The sequence below is a fragment of the Tupaia chinensis genome, unplaced genomic scaffold, assembly GCF_000334495.1.
Source record: "Tupaia chinensis unplaced genomic scaffold, TupChi_1.0 Scaffold000146_1, whole genome shotgun sequence".
Lineage (NCBI taxonomy): Eukaryota > Metazoa > Chordata > Mammalia > Scandentia > Tupaiidae > Tupaia > Tupaia belangeri.
This window is the reverse complement of record NW_006159616.1, coordinates 12,337,715-12,350,227: the sequence shown is the minus strand read 5'-3', so window position 1 is coordinate 12,350,227 and position 12,513 is coordinate 12,337,715. Positions and strand designations below refer to the sequence as shown.

Sequence of the window (12,513 nt, the reverse complement as noted above, 5' to 3'; positions counted from 1 at the left end):
AAAAAAAAAAAAAAAAAAAAGAATCACCCTTACTTATGAGTGGCATTTCTCCTGGGTACTGTAGTCTATGGAACAATATATTTGCCAAATTCTGAAATACAACTATTTCAGGATTACAGTTTCCCCAGAACCTTGCTGAGAACCTGCATTTATTCTAATTTAGGCAGAAGAGCACCCCTACTGAAAGATGCAGAAGCAGCAGGGAGCTGGCTGCCAAGGGCTCCTACCTCCCAGTACTCCCCACTTGGTTTGGGAAGGCTGCTTGTAAAGAGCTGTGGTTACAGACCTGAGATCACAGTACTGAAGCCTCTTACAAAGGTGAGGGGCAGCATCATGCCGGGAGCCTGTTAAGGATATTCTGGTTGCTGTCTTCTCCCCAGAAACGTAGGTAAAAACTTGGGCAAGTAATTTTCTCAGCATCCGAAAAATCCACAGGAGGCATGCTGTAAATTTACTGCCTGAGAAATCATGTCTATCCTTTTCAGAGGGCTGCCTAATAACTTAATTCTCCAACGGTCCAAATGCAAGGATATAAAGTGATTTCCAAACTTGCAAGCTTTTCTTGATATTTTCCTTCTTTCTCTCTCTCTTTTTTAAATCTTGCCCAGTGTTCTTGACAAAGTCACCAATATTCATTTTTTTTAGAGGTTTTTTTTTTTTTTTTTTGGTCATAGGGCATGTGTACTCCCCAGAGAGAAGGAAAGTGAGAGATCATACCCCCACTCTGCAATTTTCTCCTCCATTCTCCTTTCAGAATTTTTGGGCATGCATGCACTCATACCTGGCATGAGTTTCAAGTCACAGGTCTGGGACTCAACTGTGGTTGGCCACGTAGGAGCCCAGAGCCTTAACCACTATGACACCTGCTGGCCCCACCGGTGACTCATTTAAAACATTTTTTAATTAATTAATTTTTACAAGATTTCACTGCCATAATCCTCCTGCTCAGTCTTCCAAATAGCTGGTACTACAGATGTGCACCACTATGCCAGACTTTAAAGGGCCTGGACTCGAACCTAGGTCTCCCAAATGGCCTCAGCCTGCTGAGTAGTGTCAATCAGGATGTACTACTGCTAGGCCACCAAGGACTCATGTTGCTAAGTTCAATGTCAATTCTCAGTCCTCATCTTAACTGACTCATCTACAGCATTTGATCCAATGGATGTTTTCTCCTCTTTGAAATCCTTTCTTTACTTGGCTTCTCGGACCCCAAATTCTTAGTTCTCTTCCTCCCCCCCTCCCCCACCTGGTTGCTCCTTCATAATCTCCACTGGCTCCTCTTCATCTCTTAACCTCAGGTTCACAAATCCATCTCTTCCCCAACCACCCAGATCCGTGACTTGAAATATCACCTCTACACTGACAATTCCCACAGTTCCCAAGTACGTATCTCGTGCCTACATCTCTCCTGAGAGCCACTCAGTATATCCACTCACTTAGCCAAGAGGCATCTCAAATTTAGTAGGTTTAAATCTCATTGCTGACCTCCCCCAAACTTGCTGCTCTCATCTCATTCTTCCCTCTTCAGTAGATGCAACTCCATCCTTCCAGTTGCTCGGGCCAAACACTTTGACTCTTCTTTCTCCCCATGTACCTCCAGATCAGAATCCAGTTGTTTCTTACACCTTCACAGCTCTCACAGTGGTCCAAGCTGCAAAAATCCCCGGCTAAGATTGCTGCAGTTCCTTCCTAACTGGATTCCTGGTTTCAGCCCTTGGCTCTGTGACAATCGATTCTCAATACAGTGGCCAGAGAGATCCTTTTGAAATGTGTCAAATGTCACTCCACGGCCCAAAACCCACTAATAGTTTCTTGCTTCACAAAGTTTGCACAGGGGCCTCTGAGGTCCTATGTGATGAGCCCTCTCCCTGCCCTGGATATTGCTCCAACCCCACTCCCTCTCTCCTGCTTACTCTGCTCAGCCACAGGGGCATTCTTGCTGCTTTCCAAATAGACTAGTGTGTTTGTGCCACAGGACCTTGATACTTGCTGAACCAGCTGCCTGGAATGCTCTTCCCAGATATCTGTATGGCTATTTTCCTTACCACCTTCCTGACCGTGCTCAAACATCACTATATATTTTAAAACGTAATCTTTAATCCATCCTAGCATCCTATATTCCTATTCCTGCCCTACTTTTCTCCATAGCACTTATTTGTATACTGTCTATCTTCCCAGGTAAAATATAATCTGTTTTGTTCACTGTTGCATTATTCTAGTTCTTAGGACATAGAGTAGCTGGATGCTAGATGCTCAATTAGTATTTGTTGAATGAGGGGCCAGCAGGTGACATAGTGATTTAGGCGCTGGACTCCCACGTGGCTGACTATAATTCAAGTCCCAGACCTGGCAGCTTGAAAATCACACTGGTTGTGAGTGCATGTGTGCCCAAAATCCCAGGAGGAGAATGGAGGAGAAGGACTGTGGCATGGCCATCCTCCCTAGGGGTGATTTTTCACTTTCCCTGTCAATGTCTCTCTATCTGTCTCTGGTGAGTATATGTACTCTATGCAAAAACTTAAAATAAAAACTATTGAGGGACTAGCAGTTGGCATAATGGCTGTCTCTGGACTCCCACATAGTTGACCACCCTCCCCCACCTGGTTGCTCCTTCATAATCTCCACTGGCTCCTCTTCATCTCTTAACCTCAGGTTCACAAATCCATCTCTTCCCCAACCACCCAGATCCGTGACTTGAAATATCACCTCTACACTGACAATTCCCACAGTTCCCAAGTACGTATCTCGTGCCTACATCTCTCCTGAGAGCCACTCAGTATATCCACTCACTTAGCCAAGAGGCATCTCAAATTTAGTAGGTTTAAATCTCATTGCTGACCTCCCCCAAACTTGCTGCTCTCATCTCATTCTTCCCTCTTCAGTAGATGCAACTCCATCCTTCCAGTTGCTCGGGCCAAACACTTTGACTCTTCTTTCTCCCCATGTACCTCCAGATCAGAATCCAGTTGTTTCTTACACCTTCACAGCTCTCACAGTGGTCCAAGCTGCAAAAATCCCCGGCTAAGATTGCTGCAGTTCCTTCCTAACTGGATTCCTGGTTTCAGCCCTTGGCTCTGTGACAATCGATTCTCAATACAGTGGCCAGAGAGATCCTTTTGAAATGTGTCAAATGTCACTCCACGGCCCAAAACCCACTAATAGTTTCTTGCTTCACAAAGTTTGCACAGGGGCCTCTGAGGTCCTATGTGATGAGCCCTCTCCCTGCCCTGGATATTGCTCCAACCCCACTCCCTCTCTCCTGCTTACTCTGCTCAGCCACAGGGGCATTCTTGCTGCTTTCCAAATAGACTAGTGTGTTTGTGCCACAGGACCTTGATACTTGCTGAACCAGCTGCCTGGAATGCTCTTCCCAGATATCTGTATGGCTATTTTCCTTACCACCTTCCTGACCGTGCTCAAACATCACTATATATTTTAAAACGTAATCTTTAATCCATCCTAGCATCCTATATTCCTATTCCTGCCCTACTTTTCTCCATAGCACTTATTTGTATATTGTCTATCTTCCCAGGTAAAATATAATCTGTTTTGTTCACTGTTGCATTATTCTAGTTCTTAGGACATAGAGTAGCTGGATGCTAGATGCTCAATTAGTATTTGTTGAATGAGGGGCCAGCAGGTGACATAGTGATTTAGGCGCTGGACTCCCACGTGGCTGACTATAATTCAAGTCCCAGACCTGGCAGCTTGAAAATCACACTGGTTGTGAGTGCATGTGTGCCCAAAATCCCAGGAGGAGAATGGAGGAGAAGGGACTGTGGCATGGCCATCCTCCCTAGGGGTGATTTTTCACTTTCCCTGTCAATGTCTCTCTATCTGTCTCTGGTGAGTATATGTACTCTATGCAAAAACTTAAAATAAAAACTATTGAGGGACTAGCAGTTGGCATAATGGCTGTCTCTGGACTCCCACATAGTTGACCATGATTCGAGTCCCGAACCTGGTGGCTTAAACTCATGCCGGGCGCGTGTGCATGCGTGCCCAAGCTCATGAGAGGAGAATGGAGGAGAAGGGATTGCGGTGTGACCATCCCCCCTGGGGGGTGATTTCTCACTTTCTATCTTTCTGTTTTTTTCTGGTGAGTACACGTGCCTTATAGTAAAAACCTCACAAAAAAATAAATAAATAAATAAAAAGTAAAAAAGAAAAAGAAACAATACCGAATGAGTTAGCAAACCATGAAATTCGGTAGGGCCTGACATGAAATTCCACACCAACAAGCTTCCATGTCTCAAAGATGGAGCTCTACCTCCCAAATACGCCCTCAATCTACTTCTCAGGGTCTGTACCACCATTCCTAGCAGAAGCCACGATCTCATTTACCCAGACTATTATAATAGCTTCCCGTGGCAGCCGTGAGAATGTGTCCTCCACCTATGAGGAGCATAACTGACCAAGGGCCCTGGCTGCTGCTCTTGAACATATCACGTCTACTAAGTCATGCTTTCCACAGACTGTTTCCAGTCAATGACAGAGCATAGTACAGGTGTTGAGACAAGTCTGCTCCTGGGGCACAAGGACCTCCTCTGAGGGCCGGGCCGACTTTGGCTTAAGGACTCCACAAAGGCCTTGCATGGTAGACTAGGGAGATTTCATCTGATTGCTCTTCCCTCTATTGTTTACTCACAGACAGATGCACATGGCAGTCTCTTCTAGCCTCTCCCAGCCCCTTCCCCATTTTCTTTTCTTTTCCTTTTTTGTTTTGGAGAGGCTTTTGCCATAGGGCGTGTGCACTCACCAGAAAGACAGAGAGAGACAGAAAGCAAGAAACCCCCCAACAAGGGATGGCCACACGGCAATCCCTTCTCCATTCTCCTCTTGGAATCTTGGGCGCGCACGCACATGCACCTGGCGTGAGTTTAAGTCATCGGGTCCAGGACTTGAACCACAGTCGACTACATGAGAGTCCAGAGACAGCCATTACGCCAACTGCTGGTCCCTCCCCATTTTCTCTCACAAGCTACTGCCTTAATAAAACCCTTGTAGTTTTAAGCTCATCTTGAGCTAGCACACCTCCTAACTGCAGGTCTCTCTGCTTTCATTCCTGCCCCTCTGCACATTTCCCCCCAATAAGCAGCCAGTGATGTCAGGAATGCATGATATCACATCATTCCCATGTGCACACCTCCAATGTCTGCCCCTATAATTAGACTAAAAGCTAATGCTTACCATGAACTGTCAGGCCAATTAATTTGGTCCTCCCTCTCTCTCCTTTATACAAGGTATAAGTTGTTTCATCAACTTGTCAAACTCTCTCTCTTCCCAGGGCCTCTGCCTGAAACATAGGCAGCTCCTTCATGTACATGTCACATTCAAATGACAGATGCTGTGTTCACTTCCTGCTACTAACACCCTCTATCCTATTTCTTTTTTTTTATTTCCTTCATAGGACTTGTTGCTATCGGAAACTATCTGGTTTTCTTGTTTATTGTCTGTTTCCCCCTACAAAATGTCAGCTCCATGACACAAGGACCTCTCCTTGCCCATCTTACAGAATGGCACATGAGAAGCCTAGAATCCCCTCGCACAGAGCTTCTCACCTCTCCTTCCATGCTGCTGATTCGGACCAGCTCGTTGAGGATCAGCAAGGCTCCATGGATCCGATCATCCCGATTCATGCCCTTCTCTTTGGCCAACGTCTCATCAAACCCTTTTTCTGCTTCTTCAAACGTGTGCTATGTAGAGACACAGTGTCCAAAGAGAGAAAGAACATAGGCCCACCCTATCCATCTGGGGTTCTCAGATGTTACCATGCCTGCTCAGTGCCTTGTGCTAGTATCATCAACAATACGATCTTATCACACTCTCATTTAACTTCAATTCTCTTAACAGGTCATCGAAGAAGATACCATTATCATCCTTTTTTTTTTTTCTTTTTTTGAGAGGTTTTTGCTATAGGTGCGTGCGCTCACCAGACAGACAAAGAGAGACATAGAGACAGAAAGCGAGAAATCACCCACCAGGGGGGATGGTCACACCGCAATCCCTTCTCCTCCATTCTCCTCTCAGGATCTTGGGCACGCACGCAAACGTGCCCAGCATGAGTTCTAAGCCACCGGGTCCGGGACGCGAACTGCGGTCAACTACGTGGGAGTCCAGCGACATAGCCATTACGCTAACTGCCGGTTCCCATCATCCTTATTTGATAGCTAAAAACGGCTTAAAAAATGGACTTGTCCAAGCTCACACATCAGAGGGAAGACTGGAGCCCAAGTCTGTCAAACCCACGTTCAGAGCTCTTTTGGTAATATAAGGCTCGTTAGTAAGATGCCCTGGCAGCAGTAATCAGCACAGGACTCGAGATACCAGAGCCGAGAGAACTGGCACTTTCTAAATTAGCATCAGCCAGATGTCACTGATTCAGAGACACTAATATTTCCTTATTTTTTTAACATGTCTGAAATGAGACGTCTTATAACTGAGAAGCAGGCACCGAGTCAGCTTAACTGGAATATTTTCATTCTGAATAAAGGTGTGGCATCAATAGAAGTTGGCTTTTTTTTTTTTTTGAGAGGTTTTCACTGTAAGGCGCGTGCGCTCGCCATACAGGGAGAGACATAGAGACAGAAAGTGAGAAATCACCCCCCAGGGGGGATGGCCACGCCACAATCCCTTCTCCTCCATTCTCCTCTCGGGATCTTGGGCACACACACACACGCACCTGGCATGAGTTTTAAGCCACCGGGTCCGGGACGCGAACCGCGGTCAAATACGTGGGAGTCCAGCGACATAGCCATTACGCTAACTGCTGGTTCCCAATGGAATTGGGCTTTAAAGAAATGCAATAAAGTAGTTACTGATTCATAGTGAGCATAAAACAATCATTTCAGACCAAAATAAATGCAATACTTGCTCCATGGCCAGAGGTCTGTTGCCGCCCTTGGGCCAGGGAATGCCCTATGCAAATGTGCTCTGCTGGGGCTGGAATAGGGTCATCTCCTCACCCTGTACCACTGAGGCTTCTGCATCTCCTTTGGCTCACGCTGGGTGGTGAGAATTAGACAGGCACGAAGGGCAGCCACAGCTCCCTCACGAATGGCCTGTTTGGGATCCCACACGGCCACAAAAATGTTGTCAAAGAAGGGCTGCACTTGCTGGAAGAAGAAGGTGGGAACACTGATGGCCAGCTCACGGAGAACCAGGACCTGAGAAAAAAGGCAAATAGAACTCTTGTCAGTATCAGAGTTTTGTTCTCTCAGGAATACAGTCTCGTTATCCTAGGGCCCACACATAGGAAGAAAAGACTTACTCTTCCTTCCACCTAGGAAATTCTGGGGGCAGAGGAATAAAGTAAATTTGAACAAACACCTCAGTGTTCGTTATCCTAGGTTGTTTACAAACACAGAATACTTATAATGAACATTATAAGCTTATAATGCTTATAATGCTATGTGAACATAAGTTCTGGCAGAGTAGACAAGCTTTATATAGTCTCTCCTTTTCTTTTTCTTTTTTTCCTATTTTCAGAGAGGTTTTTGCTATAGGGTGCGTGTGCTCGCCAGACAGAGAGAGACAGAGAGACAGAAAGCAAGAAATCACCCCCCGGGAGGATGGCCACACCGCAATCCCTTCTCCTCCATTCTTCTCTTGGGACCTTGGGCACGCACGCACACGCGCCCGGTGTGAGTTTAAGCCACCGGGTCCGGGACTCGAACCGCGGTCGACTACGTGGGATTCCAGCGACATAGCCATTACGCTAACTGCTGGTCCCTAGTCTCTCCTTTTCCATGGTTTATTTTCCACAGCTGCAGTTCTCCTTGGTACTGTACAGTAAGTACTGTGAAAGAGACAGAGCACATTCACATAACTTTTATTACAGTATGTTTTTATAATTTTTTTATTGTCTGTTATTGTTGTTAACCTCCTTACTATGTCTAATTTTAAACTTTGTTAATGAAATGTATACATGTCTAGGTATAGGAGAAAACATAGTACATGTAGGGTTTGGTATTATTCTCAGTTTCAGGCATCCACTAGGGGTCTTAGAACATATCCCTCGGGACCAGCAGTTGGCATAATGGCTATGTTGCTGGACTCCCATGTAGTTGACCATGGTTCGAGTCCCAGACCCAGTGGCTTAAACTCACACCGGGCGCGTGTGCATGCGTGCCCAAGATCCCAAGAGGAGAATGGAGGAGAAGGGATTGTGGTGTCTTCACCTCCCTGTGGGGGTGATTTCTCACTTTCTGTCTCTCTGTCTCTCTCTGTCTTTCCGGTAAGCATACGTGCCCTATAGCAAAAACCTCTCCAAAAAAAATTAAAAATTCCCTCATGGATAAGTGAGAACAACGATACCATTATACCAACACTCTAGAACTATGCCTGGAATACAGTGCTTATTTCATAAGTATTGGGTTGTCAAAAGAGTCATGAGATATTTTTCATTGTCCCAAGTGACAGGTCAAAGAGTAGCAAGTATGTGCCCCTTTCTTGGTATCATGGTCCATTCTCCTGCTGCTGTGTCCCCTGACTGACGCTTCTGGTTCCAACTATACACATTCCTAGATTCTGTCTCTTCAAGACAGACTAGATCCCATCTCACAACCTGAGATTCTAACCCGTTAAGCAAGCCCTTTTCAGGGACAAGTCTTGAAAAGCAGCAAAGATGTACCATAGGAAGAAGAGGATAAGAAGTCACCACTCCCCCCAAATGCACAACAGCCACTGAATAAGAGGAAGCTTCGGCTAGGTACCAACTGATCAACAAGTGTTTTAAAAATAAACAGGAAAAGCCTGAAGAAGGAAGATCAACCCTCTAATGAGGGGCCAGGAAGGTGCCTATTCTCTCTGCTCCTATATTAATCCCAGTACTTCCGTACTCCCACAGCATATGCAGAGAAACTTTGACAAAGACACCGAAGGGATTGTGCAGATAGCTTAGTTGTCTTAGCCTTGTGGCTCCTTCTCTCCCCTGTGACTGAGAGGTGCTTTCTCCTTGGGAGGCAATTTTGATTCTAAAAGAGCAGAAGTCAGAATATACATTGCACTTAAGACTGCCTTTCAAGTAATGGTAAAAAGAGAACTTTTTATTTCTTCTTTGATTATTGAATTCAGACTAAAGAGAGAAATGGATTCGGGACAGAGCCCAAGGCTACCAAGAAGCAGAGTGCCTTTGCTCGAGGCATCCCCTTGTCTTATAGGGGCCTGAGGACACTGTGTGCTGCGCTCCTCCCCAGGCCTGTGCTCCTCCCTGCAGGCACTTACAGCTGCGTGTCTCCGGCCTTCGTTGCGGTCAGCACCCAGCCATTCCAGGGCTCGCTTCACCTCAAACTCCACGTACTCAGCCGTGAAAGTGTCCCCTGCCATGGCGAGGCGTCCAATGGCCTTGGATGCCATTTCCATGACAACTGGGTCATTAGAGGGGAGGAGGTTCCGAAGATAGTTCGCAAATCTGCCAATTCGGGTGGCATTTCCACCTTCCACTCCTATGAGGCTGGCTGGAAAAGAGAGGAAGGCAAAAGGCAGTGATGGGGCACATGCTGACCAGGAAAGTGCATAGCCTCTAGTCTCAGCTCTGGAAAGTTGTTTTGCTCTAGAAAAGTCATTTAACAGTTCTGAGATGCAATTCCTACATCAAAAACCATTGTTTTGCCCAGGACTGCTACTAGAATTAATACCTACACTAGACTAGGGCCAGCAGGTGGCACGGTGGTCAAGGCAGCTAGATTCCCACATGGCCAACCACGGTTTGAGTTCTGGATCTAATGGCTTGAAGATCACATGGAGCCTGTGTACATGCACGCCCCAAATCGTGTGAGGAATGTAGAAGAGATTGCAATATGGCCATTCCCCAGGTGGGGTATCACTTCTCATTTTCCCTCTCTGTATCTCTTTCTGACTTTGTCTTTCTCTGGTAAGCATATGGTACAAAAACTTAAAAATAAAAAAAAATAAAAAAGTCACGGACTCCTTAAAATTCATTAACTAAATATGAACTAAGTATCTAGTTACGTGGCAGATATGGACTATAGGGGACACAAAAGTAAGCAGACCTTTATTCCTAGCTATTATTATTATTACCAGAGACTTTGTCCTTACCTATGGCCAAGATGCCACCTTTCCTCTCATTGGCATCAGAGCTGGAAACCAGTTCAAAAATGTGATGGTTTAGCTGATCATAGAAGCGAGTAGATTCCTCTTGACTCATCTGCAAAGGAAGATGAACTCAGAACAATTTCTAGTGTTTCCCTGATAGCAGTGGTAGTGGCAGGCATCTAAAGATTAGGACCTGAAAGGTAGCAAGTACAGTTCAAACAAAAGAAGAAAAGCTGCAACTGCCCGTTTTCACAGTTGTAAACAGAGTAACTGAACTCATAATTCATCCGTGTTTAACAGATACTTACTGAATATCTACTCTAGGCAGACCTCATCCTATCTTAGGTTCTTCCCAGTACCAGGATGCCAAGGATGAATGAGATTCTGCTCTTTCTTTTGAAAACCCCCAGTTACCAGTTCTCTAAACCCTACCCCAACCTCTGTTATCAGAGAGAAGGAAATGAAGGTCTGGTACATGGTAGGGGTAAAAAGAAAAAATATTAAAAGAAACAGTTAAATCTATATTGATTCCTAAATGTGATCACAGATGCAAGAAATTTCACAGGAAAGTGTGACCACTGCAAGGAACATGTATGTTCTGTGGGCGTGAGAAGTTGGGTGACTTTCTAAAACAGAAATCTCTATATCTTCCAAATCCTCACTCAGCTATCAAAAGAAATGCAAAGCAGTAGTGGCACATCTAGCCCAAATATCCCATGAGTGGACGTAATCACAAAAGCCCAACCTCTCGAAGCTCCATGGTGACATAGTGCTGGAGCTCCTTGGCAGCTTTGGCTCTGGTCTCCTCATTTCGGCTCTTCAGGCCACTGGCAAACTGCTGCAGAACGCTCACATTGCTAGATGTGGTGGTGGCTGCGGTGGCGGCGGCAGGTCCAGTTCCAAGCATCTTGCCCTGAGGTTCTTTTGGAGAGAAGCGTTCTTTAATATTCCAGATAACAAATCATACATTTGTTTGTTATCACAGATCTCAACCTGGCCCAAGCCAGGCAGGGGATTATAAAAATTTTGGGAGAGCTTACTGAGAAATTTATAGACTCTCAGAAATTTATAGAAAGCATAGATTCATTCAACAACAACTACTGTTTAAAAGCATAGCAAGGAGGGTTAAATTATAGGCTACAGGGCCAGCAGGTGATATGGTGGTTAAGGCACTGGACTCCCACATGGCTGACCATGGTTTGAGTCCTGGATCTGGCAGCTTGCTTTCTCACTTTATCTTTCTGTGCCCTGTAGCAAATTAAGAAATAATAATGACAAATGAATTAAATAAAAATAATTATTTATAGGGACCAGCAGTTGGTATAATGGCTATGTCACTGGACTCTCATGGAGTTGACTGCGGTTTGAGTCCCAGACCCAGTGGCTTAGACTCACACTGGGCGCATGTTCATGCATTCCCACGATCCTGAGAGAATGAAGGAGAAGGGATTGCAGTGTGGCCATCACCCCTGGGGATGATGTCTCACTTTCTGTCTTTCTGGTGAGCACATGCGCCTTATACCCTTAAAAAAAAAAAAAAAAAAAGCATTTATAACAGGGCCAGCCCATGGCCTAGAGGTTAAAAGAGCCAGATCCCACATGGCCAACTGCAGTTCAAATCTTGGCCCTGGCAGCTTTGAAAATATACTGGGCATGTGTGCAACAGGATGGATAAATGGAGAAGGGACTGCTGTGCGACCACGCCCCATTGTGGGGATGCTTTCCCCATTCCCTCTGTCCTTCTCTGGCACGTGCACGTGCCCTCTGGCAATAAAAATAGTTAATAAAAAAGGTATTTAAAACAGCACTGGGCACACAGTGAATTCATAATTATTACTATTATATATATGGCAGTGTTAAGTAATACAGAGGATGGACAGAATTAAAAATGACTAAGGGCCAGCAGGTGTTATGGTAGTTAAGGCAGCTGGACTCCCACTTGGCTGACCATGGTTCGAGTCTTGGATCTGACAGCTTACTTTCTCACTTTCCTTCTTTCTCTGTCTCTCTCTGGTCAACTTCAAAAAAATAAAAAATAAAATAATGACAATGGGGACCAGCAGGTTGCACGGTGCTAAGACCTTGGACACTCCCACATGGCCAACCAGTTTTTTTGTTTTTTCTTGGGGAGGTTTTTGCTATAGGGCATGTACGCTCACCAGAAAAAGAGAGAGAGCTAGAAAGCAAGGAGGGATGGCCACATCACAATCCCTTTTCCATTCTCCTCTCGGGATCCTGGGCAGGCACGCACATGTGCCCAGCATGAGTTTAAGCCACCAGGTCCGAGACTCGAACTGCAGTCGACCACATGGGAGTCCAGTGACATAGCCATTATGCTAACTGCTGGTCCCCATCATTTTACATTTTTTTTGGAGAGGTTTTCACTGTAGGGCGCATTCGCTCACCAGACAGACAGAGAGAGACATAGAGACAGAAAGCGAGAAATCACCCCCCAGG

General features: G+C 45.5%; 1 protein-coding gene across 1 annotated transcript in view; it reads right to left on the bottom strand.

The window, feature by feature from the left end:
- The window catches only part of MTOR (mechanistic target of rapamycin kinase), a 163,881-nt gene that overhangs the window by 149,257 nt on the left and 2,111 nt on the right, over positions 1–12,513 (bottom strand). The window contains exons 2-6 of the mRNA XM_006145332.3: positions 10,802–10,977; positions 10,060–10,168; positions 9,226–9,458; positions 6,966–7,166; positions 5,562–5,696 (exon numbers count right to left, since the gene is read on the bottom strand). Coding sequence (XP_006145394.1) covers positions 5,562–5,696; positions 6,966–7,166; positions 9,226–9,458; positions 10,060–10,168; positions 10,802–10,963 — 840 coding nt within the window. The 5' untranslated portion in view covers positions 10,964–10,977. The remainder of the gene's footprint in view (positions 1–5,561; positions 5,697–6,965; positions 7,167–9,225; positions 9,459–10,059; positions 10,169–10,801; positions 10,978–12,513) is intronic.